This window comes from Sinocyclocheilus rhinocerous, unplaced genomic scaffold, assembly GCF_001515625.1.
Source record: "Sinocyclocheilus rhinocerous isolate Xijiao unplaced genomic scaffold, SAMN03320098_v1.1 scaffold1473, whole genome shotgun sequence".
Classification (NCBI taxonomy): Eukaryota; Metazoa; Chordata; class Actinopteri; order Cypriniformes; family Cyprinidae; genus Sinocyclocheilus; species Sinocyclocheilus rhinocerous.
In genome coordinates, this window is record NW_015638582.1 from 987,514 (window position 1) to 999,444 (window position 11,931).

An 11,931-nucleotide genomic window follows, 5' to 3' on the forward strand; every position below is an offset into this window, starting at 1 on the left:
ATATATATATATATATAATAGAGGATATCTGTGCAAGACATCGATTGGACGACGCTGATAGTAATTTTCCCCACGTTTACTACACTAGACATTATATGAATGGGAAACTGCTGCATGGCAATGAGCTGAATTTCTTTGAGTTTGAGTTTTCTCAAATTGAGTTTTCTTCTGACTTTGTTTGAAGTAGAGGTATACTCAGATACTTATTTTGTTCTGGTATTTAAGTGTTATACTTAGAAATTACCATTTTGCTGCCTTAGTAGGGTAGGCTATGTTTTGTTTTATACACAACAGCGAACTTGTACATGTAACGTTATATTTTAATTGATTCCTATTTTAGAAAAAAAAGCAGTGGTGGGACAGATGTGGATAATACTAACATAAAAACAAAAAGTATTTATTTTTGTTATTATCATTCTACATAACCATATTCACATACACGTATTCTTTGTGCTTTTATAGCTATAACTTATTATTTTTAAATAACTTTGATAATTTAAATAATTTTGAAATAAACAAGTATTTCGACACACAATTTCCCTGTTTAATACTGTAAAGCTGCTTTGACACAATCTTCACTGTAAAAGCGCGTTATAAATAATGGTGACTTGACTAAAGTGGAAAATAATTGTAGAATATTCCACGTAGCTACATTTGTATTGAGTTTCCAGTAGATGGCGCCTAAGATACAAAATTGCATTTTTGTGTAATTCATTTTAATGAGCGACAGGAGTGGTTTCTGTCATCTCCTCAACGTTATGAATATTGTAGATTTAAACGTCATTTAAAGAGTGACTTTTTATAATATCCAATAACACAATAAATAAGCACATGTAGAGTGAAAGTGTGATCTTCACTAAAAATGCATCATTGCATGTGTATTGGCACAAAATAATTATTTTGACAATCATTTTCCTTTAAGCCCTTCTTCCCAAGACAGGATGAATATGGCCTGCATTTCTTGACAAACCCAAAAGGCTAATAAACTTACTAAAATAAAAATGAAAAGTGTTTAATGTACTCAGTATGACTTATATTGCAATATAATGCAGCACAGCCCACTGATAATTATGACACAGAGAATCAAAACTGAAAAAAAAAACATTGTTTTAGAACACAATCAAGTTCTAAAATAAGTCATAGTTATAATATAAAAAGAAAATAGTCTGTGTATTATTGAAATCCTCATTGTCATTTTTTATTATTATTTATCTATTATAAATAATGTCTTAATTATATTTATTGCATATACTTGAACACTTCAATTTAAAGGCCTTCTAATAAAAAAAATGTAAATCATTAGCTTACAGACAGTACAGTACAGTGAAATGCAGTGTCTTTGCTGGCTGAGAAAATTATTTTTCCATTCATCCATAAATTGTTAACTGTCTTCATGTGCAGAGTAATGATGCATAACCACAGCACATAATGGCATTTTAATCAACAAAGCATATTGATGATCTGTGTGCAAATAAGTGCAGGTATAAGTCTTCTGAAATGTGTGTTTTACGTGTTTTGTGATTGTGCTGTTGTTGTTCAGGCGGTCAGTTGACTGTTTTGAATGTTAGTGATGAGATTCATCCTTTAGCTGGTTTCAAGGTATGTCATTAAGTGCATGTGTTAAAGTGTCATCATGTGATCCAAGTTTTGGATAACATTTGCATTGAAGAACATCTGATTTAGGGGTTCACTTGTGTTCATGCTTTGAGTTGCTGTTTCTGGCAGCTAGTCTCCCAGCAGATACAGTCCATATGTCCAGTGCCACTAGATGGTCCTTAATTTAAGGACTTTAGAGAGAGCAGCTCTGGCACTGGAGTAGATGAGGTAGGAGCCATCGGTTGTGTTAAAATATTCCCAATCTCTGCAGCCATTGGTGCTCAGTCTGTGCACCGGGATAAACCCCTCATAACCCTGCCACCTGCAAAACACCCATTTATAATGTTAATAAAACATTTGGCAAGAATGCATTGCATTGTCAGATTGTCAATTTACTTAAAGTTGCAGAGTGTCATTTCAGAACTACTAGCAGTGTCAAACAGAATTGCAGTCAGCTTGTCAGGTACATGACTGTCTGTGTTTAGGAAGCCTGATTACAAAAAAACCTTTGCCTTTACATCTTTTGTCATGCCTGATAGAGTGCTGACATAAGAGTTTGTTTTTTTTTTACTATACATTTTGAATAAGGCTATAGAACAAATTTAACACATTTAGAATTACATTTTTAAATATAGAATATTTTAATGTCTTTTAATATTACCCTTGGTAGTATCGTAATGGAGCAGTATCGTACAGACCCCCAGTTGAAAACTCTGGGAAAACTTATACTTTGACGAACACAGAATTTCTCCTTTTCAATTCAATTCAAATCTTCATTGTCATTGTAACATGTACAATGACATTAAAGTGTCATTCAATCAGTGCATCACTCATAATCAACAAAACATAAAAACAGCTAAAATAGTAAAAATGATAAATAAAACACACATACAGCATACATTCTATCATTATTGCCCCAATCTCTTTGTGTCACATGGATGAATGAAAGGGAAAATAAAATGAAGCTTAGAAATAATTACAGAATTTTTATATCTGGATCAACTATTCCATTGATTTTAAATGTGTGCAAAACACACATATAATATAATTTCTATACTATTATAGTTTTTGTTAATATTTTATTTTTATATTTTCTTGTTTTTTACCTACATTTCAGTTTCAATCATTTAAGTTTCAATCATTTTGTTGTTTAATATGTGTATTTTTTCTATGTGTATATTGTATTTATATATATATATATATATATATATATATACACACACACACTGTATATATATTTTTGGTAACTAGCTGAAATAAAATAAGTTTAAGTTTTTTTAATATTCTATTTCAGTTAATGTTTATTTTATTTAAAGTAGTAAAAAATTTTTATGGTTTTAGTTTTAGTTGACTAAAATAACCCTGGTGCAATATGAGAGCCGTACCTGTATATAACACTATTAAGAGAGTATGAGTTTCCATCGTAGGAGTTGGCGACCACCAGGAACTTGTCATCTCCCACAGTAAAATACTCCCAGTCCAAAGCACTGAAAGACCCAGACAACAAAGTGTTCCTTAAGTAAAAATATGAAAATTGAAAAGTAAAGTTTTTTTCTAACAAAGACCAGTTCACAATTCACCTGTTCGTTTCAATATCCTGAAACTTGATGAAGGTCTGAGATGTCATGCTGAGCTCATAGATGGTGGAGTTGATGGAGTACAGAATCTTGCCCTCCTCCGTGAGCATCTGGCTGTTCGCCACAGCCAAGAAGACCCTGTTTTCAATCTGGAACATCTCCCAGTCTATCGCCCCAAAGGTCTGAAAGATTTTTTGGAAGAAATTAATGCTCTTACTCAGACAGGTGTACTTACTCAAGTGACTGTAAAGACGTTTATAATGTAAATGATGTATATTGTATTATTGACCAAAAATGGTTTCAAAAACACTAAAAACTCCAAACTGATTTGCAGATCAGGGAACAAAGGAATGTGTATGTCCCCTTGGTGCTTCCATTGTGATGATGATCATGCTGAGAGAAGACAAAAATAACAATTTCACTCACTGTAATGAACTGATAAGGCTGAAACATCCCTCCCAGCCAGATATAGATGGTAGAATCAATGACTGTAGATCTTCCATTGAAAGTGTTAGCGACTGCAAGGAAGTAATATGGGCCGATGGTGAAAAACTCCCAATCATAAGCACCAGTGGTGGGGATTGTCTGATTGACCTCAAAAAACCGAGTAACTGGGTTCCACTTGTAGATTACACTGTCAATATTATGGTTTCTCTCCCCTGTGGACAAAAAACCAACATATATGAGCCTAGACACAGTTCTTCTGCCACATTTTAACACAGAAATCTGCATGGGTTGACATGGTTCAGTTTGGATGGGTTCCAGCAGATGCAGGTGTATAGATGGGGCCTGTATGGTTATGAAGTGCTATGAAAGGTGTCTTTTATGCCTGTGTTTCCGCTTTGATCAATGCCAGAGGCGCACGTAAGAACTTCACACGAACGGATGAGCATAGTGTGCTCTCGTAAGCGAATAGACATCAAGTGCAGAATCAAAGTGAACCACATAAACAAGGAGACCTTTTAGCCTTAAAAAGATTTCCTTGATGGTCTTTTTGTTCAGATTGTGTGCCTCAAAGACCATAGATTTGTATGAGATTCGTATGGAATTCAAGTTTAATCTTCTTTTAGAAATCATATAGATGGAACTTCCTCCTCTTATTGTTCAGTGGATAAAACCTGTCGAGTTATAAGTTAAAAGGACAACAACAATGCCACATGAGATGACAGACGTGCAATGAGCTGTTCTGATAAACATTACCTTGCCTATGATTGGCCACGGCGAGGAAAGTTTCGTCTTGAATGTTGAAAGCCTCCCAGTCACGAGCACTGTGTGTGTTCAGAGTCTGATAGCGAATAAATTTCAGCTTCCTTGAGCTCCACTTATATATCACAGACTGCTCCTGGTCCCCTGCATCCTTACTTCTGCAGTTAGCAACAACCAGGAACTTCTGTTACAGGAAAATGGTTGTAAGAAATCATGTCAGCAGCTTCAGTAAATTAAAGGGTACTGTGATGAAAAACAGAATTAAATTGTAATGAGTTTTGCACTTCATAATTTTAGGTGTTTTCTGCATCTTCAGAGGCTTTTAATTATCCCGGACAGATTTCAAAGCTGTGCTGTTGGGAATATTTTAATGAATTGACTAGCTCTGAACTTTAGTTTAATGGTGCATTGATTTATCTTTTAATAACTGGTCACTGATGCAATTACAAAGGTGTCCCCCCTCTATTTCACTTTAAACTGAACATGAATCATAATTTTATCTTAGACTTCCAAGAAGAAAAACATATGGATAATTGCACTGCAGGTATTAACAGAGGCTTTCCAACTCTTGACTGTAATTATGCAGTAAGTTACGGTGAAGGGAAGCAGGAGGTGTCTGCAGTAAATTTTGGATACAGCATCAGACAAAATTAATTTCTGTTATTATGCACATGTGATTTACAACATTAAAACTTGAGAGCCAGGTTTCCACCCCCTCTCCCACTGGAAAACCACATAAAAACCACTCGAATGTGTAAAGAACAGCTGGGGATGAGCAAACAGACGTTCTTTACTCTGCACAATCTTCTGATAGTGGCCTAGCAGCTGTTCCACTTGGCAGCCCCATCAATATCACAGGTTTTCATTTATAAAACATTTCGTTTCGGTCCTCAAATTTGATTGGCTTAGCAGCATTCCAAGAGTGCTGATGTATCAGTCCAACAGCACTAAGAGTTTTTACTGTTTGTATTACTCCACTTGTCTATGTTTGCTTCAGATATACTGTTAGTTTTTGTATTAGTGGTGTGGATTTTTTTTACTGATTGTTTCTGCAGGTTACACAGATATGCCAGTAGGTGATGAAAAATGGCAAAAAAGTCTTTAAAAGTGAATCACCAAATCATTTACCAAATTGCTTCATTCAAGCAAACTGATTAATTTAGGAACGAAACAAGAGATTGCCTTTCTGGGTGAGTCATTGAATCATTCACCCAACCAACTTGTAATTCATCCTGAATGCCACTACTAGGTTGTGACTTTGTTTAAAACTATTTTTGTTGGCAGAGCAAAAATAGACAAATTAACCGACACTATGTTTACTAAAATGTAAGTTACTCAGTGTTGACTTTGGTTTATTGTATAAAAGCAATATCATATTCTGTTGGTAGTCCACACACACCTTTTTGCCCACTGTGAAGTATTGCCATGCTTGTGCATCATAGGTGCTGATGTTTTGATATCGTTCAAACCTCCCGTCTGTCCATTTGTAAATTCCTGATCCAAGGTTGGAATCACGGTTGGCGGTCGCCATGAAAAGTCCTACAGAAGTGATGTGGAAAACCTCAATGTCAAATGTCTCAGAGTTGGTAAATAAATCCTGGTGATCTTCCACGTAGTCCAGCTTCTCTTTCACTGCAGAGATGCAATGTGATCGTTAGATACCATATCAGTTATAAATAGAAGCTGCATTCATACAAATTACAGGTGCAAATTACGGTTACAAAATCACCTTGCAGCATATTGAGCCATGTAATCCCATCACAGAGAAACAGTCCTCTCTTCAGTGTGTTAAACCACAGCTGTCCCTCCTCTGAGTTTCCACAGAGAGGAATCACACCAGCAGTCACCCGAACCTCTGCCTCTGTGCCAAATAAACAGAGTTGTTCAGTTTCAGAAATTATGCCATCAATATTGATGAACAGTATATTAACAGCTTGCACAGATGAATGGTAGGATGCTTAGTTTCACCATTTAGTGCAGTTTACTGTAGTTTTTACATTCTCTGGGATTCATTCTCAAAACTTTGGTCACTTTTTTTGAAACCCATCACATAGTGGGCACAACAACAGTCTATGCTGGCTAAACTCTGGATTATTTTCCACTGCTTTGTCACAAAATACATTCAATGACTACAAATTACATGAATTCTTTTCTCACAAAAACACAACCACCACCACATGCCAATATGCACATTTTCATACTCCTTTCAAAACGGTTAAACTTAAGTTCTAAGCTGAACAAAACAGCTACATTTCTACATGTATCGAAACATTTTCCATTAAATACTACCAAAACAATTAGATGTATCTAAATACCTACACAGGTGTTGGTTTTTCAATTACGTTATCATCTAGCCTACACAAAAGGGGACAACTTGTGAATAAGTTTGTACAGTAATGTGAACATGTGACATTTACTGCAGTAAATTCTAACAGTAGAGAGTGTCATTCTTGTTTTACAGAAGAAAACATTGTGTTTTTTAGGTCAGTGCTTTATGAATGAAAACGTTTGTTTGTTGGGTGACAATATTTGCCAGTTTAATGGAAAAATGAATTGATTTGAGACATGTATGAAGTGTTTTGGTAGGTTTAGAGCATTTTGAATGTGAAATTAACTGCTGTGCCAAAATGAAAGCTGGTAAGGAGATCTGTGTGAAGAGTTTTTTTAAAAATTGCTCAAGTATTGAGAAATGTGTCTCACATAAAACTGTATGAATGTAATCGTATTTGAAAATATCAAACAAATCTGCAATGATACCAGACCTACTGCATGTTGCAGCCTAAGTCTGCCTACATTATATAAGGTGAAATAAAGCAAACATGGCCTCTCACTGCCCTGTGTCATGTCTCTCAACAGGCCCACAGTATAAAGCATAACAGCGAGCCCTGCACAACTGCACCCTGCTTTCAAACACCAGCACTTCTTCTGAGCCACAGAGAAACTCAAAGCACAAGGCTGCCAGTCAATGTCAGCAAATCAGTAACAGGCCTCTGAGATAGAGTTACTCACATCCCCATACAATCACAGACCTGTGTTTACAGCTAAAACACACAGCATTCCTATAGGACGGACTCCTGCAGACTTAAAGATATCCTTAGTGGACATTACCTGCATAGAAACCAATCTATAACACCTGCACCTTTTGAAGATTAGCTTACATTTTGATTCTTACTGGTTAGACCGAAGTTTACCGATTCAAAATAGCAAGTTACTGAATGAAGACTTGCTAACACCTGCATGCAAATGCAAACCATACATGATATTGTGTTATCAAGGTGATAGTGTGTCTACATACTCCACATATACAGTATGTGCCAGCGGAGTACTTTTTTTAGTGATTACTGTGCATACTGACATGCAGCCTATACGATTCCAGTGTTAATGTTTTTGTAGTCTCACCATAAGGGTGGAGGGGAAGGTCAGTGGATGATGGTTTAATTGGCAGGTGTAAAAGGGCCTGAGGAACTGAGAGAGCAGACAGCCGGGGCTCAGATGAGGGACAAATTTGTGAGGTAGCATCTGAACCAGGTAACAAAACTAGCTGCCGTATCAGACCCTGCAAAAAACAGTGGAATGAACTGACACATTTAGATTTCAAGTGCATTGTGAATCTTATTAAAATGATAAAAGCCTTGAAATGAGATTTGTACAGAAAATAGGCCATTCCATCTTCTTCTGCTAGCAATGAAGAACGTGGAACCAGTTGTATCAAGATTATCGGGGAAAGGTCTTGCAAGCTCCCTGTTTGAGACAAAACAGGACATTTTATAAGTTTATGCAACAAAATTATATAGTTCAATACATAAATGTAAAAACGATCTCCCATTTTGACTCATATATCATTATAACCTGACATCTACAGCATTCCCAAAGAGAGTCTTACAGCTCTAGAGGTGTGCCACAGTCCACAGTGAGAATTGTGTAGCGTCCCGTCACTGCCAAGACCACAGTGTGCCAGCGGTTATCATCCAGCCCTACTGCCTTAAAAGTGATGCGTTTCCTGCTACCGTGACCCTTCTGCAGGAAGTGGAACTTGTTTTGGGACAGACGCAGGCCGAGGAGCGGCTCATCTGAATCTCCCTCCAACAGTGTGAAGATGTATTCACTCTTCTGCACATCAAAGAGTGAAGACTGATCACTATCGCTATTCAGAAATCTAGAGCATATTCTGAGGAAAAGGCTTCTGAAGGTTCTTTGATGTTTTCAAACTTAAACTCAACAATATCTTTATCTTTTTTTTGTTCTCACCTCAGGAGCCATTTGTGGGATTTTCAGTGTGACAACGATGGAGAACTCGGCGGGAAAGAAGATACAATTAATGAAGAGCTGAGAGGCAGGGAAGCTGAACAGCTGTGGAGATTCAGAAAACTGAAATCCACGAGCACCTCTGGACTGGACCATACGTATCCCATCCTGAGCCCTGCCGGACACAGGAAGCACCCGGGACAGGAGGTCCAATGGTAACAGATCTGTAAAAGGAACTCACATTAATTTATCATACATTTTCTATGTGTTATACTGTTTGCTTTATGGGATTATGTACATTCAGCAGCAATAAAATACCAACTTAATAAATAAATACACATGAAGTATTGATTTAAGCTGAAATTACCTGATTATGTGAGAAGAAAGAGACTGTAGTAATATATATATATACAGTGGGTACGGAAAGTATTCAGACCCCCTTAAATTTTTCACTCTTTGTTATATTGCAGCCATTTGCTAAAATCATTTAAGTTAATTTTTTTTCCTCATTAATGTACACACAGCACCCGATATTGACAGAAAGAAACAGAATTGTTGACATTTTTGCAAATTTATTAAAAAAGAAAAACTGAAAAATGCTCAGTATTTAGTAGAAGCACCCATTTGATCTAATACAGCCATGAGTCTTTTTGGGAAAGATGCAACAAGTTTTTCACACATGGATTTGGGGATCCTCTGCCATTCCCTCTTGCAGATCCACTCCAGTTCTGTCAGGATTTCTCATCAAAGAACCCTGACAAGAAATGTAGCATGATTTCCACAAAAATATTAAGTGACACAAATGTTTTCAACATTGATAATAAGAAATGTTTCGTGAGATGCAAATGATTTCTGAAGGATCATGTGACACTGAAGACTGGAGTAAATCTGCTGAAAATTCAGCTTTAAAACGGCATTTTAAAATATATTCAAATAGTACTAATATTATTATTAATGATATAGTAATATATAATATTTTTTAAATTGTAGTAATATTTCACAATATTTCTGTTTTACTGTATTTTTGTAAAATAAATGTAGCCTTGGGGAAAATAAGAGATTTCTTTCAAAAATATTATAAATACCAGCCCAGACTTTTGAACACTATAACACTGTTTAATTGATTTACAAGATTCTACAAAACTATTTAGAGCATATAAACGAAAGATTCAAAGGGCAAGTGCTCTTGTTTTGTTTTGATTCACTTCAGTAAATCAAAGAAGGAAATGGTTAGAGTGAAGAACACTTGGATCATATTTCAAAGACAGCAAAGCAAAAGGCATTTTGGAAAGCAAACAGTGCTTTTCAAAATATCTCACATTTAGATATACAGCTCAGTGATTTCAGTATGCCGGTACATATGGTTATATGCTGAATAAGACATCTTGAGCTGCTGACTCTTATACTGTAACTCGTATTGGTAGAATATTAATTTAAATTCTGCAATACGCTCAGCTTGAAGAAGTTTTAGAATAAACAGGAACATTTTAGCAACATAAGCTGTTCAGCATTGATTACTAACAAACTCAGCAAAGCTTGTGTGAAAAGCCTTGCCATGTTTTATTCTTTATTTTATCCTGTGTGGATAATGTTACCATAACAGTTTTTGCTTATCTTGTTAATAGATCTGCATCTGCCTGTGAGTAGATTTAGTGTATACCCAGAAGGAACACTAAATCTATTCCTGTTACATTATAAGCCCCTTTATTATTTTAATGTTGTGATGAGATGACAAATGAGAGAGGTTTGATGTTTTATCACAGCTTTTTGGATTCTCTCCGATATAATATAAAATGTATCAGGTGTTCTGGCCATTTTGTGCTTGCTCTGTCCTGGGACCATATCATATTTTCAAAGAGTTTATTCAAATAAAAGCAATGATACCGTGATGAATTGTGTAAAATGTCCTGTTTCCACACAGTGTCACTAACAAGTGAAATTTGCCAGCTAACAGGGAATGTTCTGATAACTTTGGTTGATGTTCTGGCAAGGTTCTCTCAAAGTTATGAACAACTTCGGTTCAGATTTATCTTTAATAATGATCTCAAAAAAAAGATTATTTATATTGTCCACCACGGAATGACTTTTGAAAAAATGTTTTAGTTCAACATTCATCTAACATTTTTATGTTTCATAATGTTCAGAGAACATTCAAAAGTAACATTTCTATAATGTTTGCAAAATAATAAAATTTATGTTTCCTTAACATTAAATGCATAAATAAGAAAAAAAAAATTTTTTTAATTATTTAAAAAACTGGACATTTTGAACATTCAGAGCATTTTCAGAAATAACATTTTCATAACTTAATGGGAATGCAAGCAAATGCTCTTAGAACATATATTTAGCTAGGTCTGTCAAGCAACAGTTGCTACAAACAGTGAACAGGTATGCATAGTTTAGAAATGTCCCCTAATTGTCATTCTACGGTGCATGACGTCTTTCAAATGAAACCACTGTACAACACCAGAGTGTTTTACATCAGCACCTGGCAACCGCATCTAATCTGTGTCTTCTTTTACACCTACATCCCACTGGGAACCAAGATATTCAGAGTGGCTTATCCTGACCAAGTAAATAACCAAAAAACAGACTTCTGACAGTAGAGTATAACACGACAGTTAGAACTGATTGACATTTGTGTCTGAATTACAAGAGCTGTTTTTTTTCCTCCCATGACCATCTGCCTTTATTTAGTTTTCCGAAATGGTTTACTGAACGTAAAGCCCATAATCCAATGGCAATTCAGTAGAAAATTTGCAATAATTACAAAGGATAACATGACTCAAATAGTGTCTTTAACAAAGGGGACAAGTTTTGACTGAGACTAGACTTTTTCCAAATAAAAGATCATTTTAAAATGTAAAAAAAACCTGATTATCATGGATTATTCTTCCATAAAATGCTTCTAAATGTGTTTGTTTATAGTTGTATATATGTTAAATCAGCAAGTAGGCCTGACCTGTGCAAGGTCTCCATGGTCCAGACTGGCAGGTGATGATCCAGGAGAGGAGCACACAGGCCAGCAGCAGCAGCTCCGACATCAGGGTCTCCACTCTCTCAGCTCCATTCACACACAGCCAGACCGAAACAAAGCGATTCTCAAAGCCCAGAGACCATCCTTACATCCAAACACAACAAATCACTGTGAGGATGAGAAGATGTCCAGGGAACAGCTGAGGTGTCACTCAATTAAACTGGCATCTTACTCACTCCTGAAGATGCTGCTGTCCTCTGATGTCCTTTTTTTTATTTTAATAAGCATTACAATGAATGCATGATCAAACGATGTAGAATACAATGCCAA

At 35.9% G+C, this 11,931-nt stretch overlaps 1 protein-coding gene across 1 annotated transcript; it reads right to left on the bottom strand.

Moving 5' to 3' along the window:
* Positions 1 to 1,764: 1,764 nt before the first annotated feature.
* On the bottom strand, positions 1,765 to 11,668 carry LOC107749903 (thrombospondin-type laminin G domain and EAR repeat-containing protein-like). The gene is made up of 12 exons (XM_016565129.1): positions 11,587 to 11,668; positions 8,628 to 8,848; positions 8,263 to 8,489; positions 8,030 to 8,120; positions 7,779 to 7,935; positions 6,109 to 6,240; positions 5,779 to 6,011; positions 4,374 to 4,563; positions 3,600 to 3,832; positions 3,177 to 3,355; positions 2,982 to 3,083; positions 1,765 to 1,918 (listed from the first exon to the last, which is right to left on the bottom strand). The coding sequence occupies exons 1-12, from the start codon at positions 11,666 to 11,668 to the stop codon at positions 1,765 to 1,767; spliced, it is 2,001 nt and encodes a 666-aa protein (XP_016420615.1).
* Between the last annotated feature and the right edge of the window lie 263 nt (positions 11,669 to 11,931).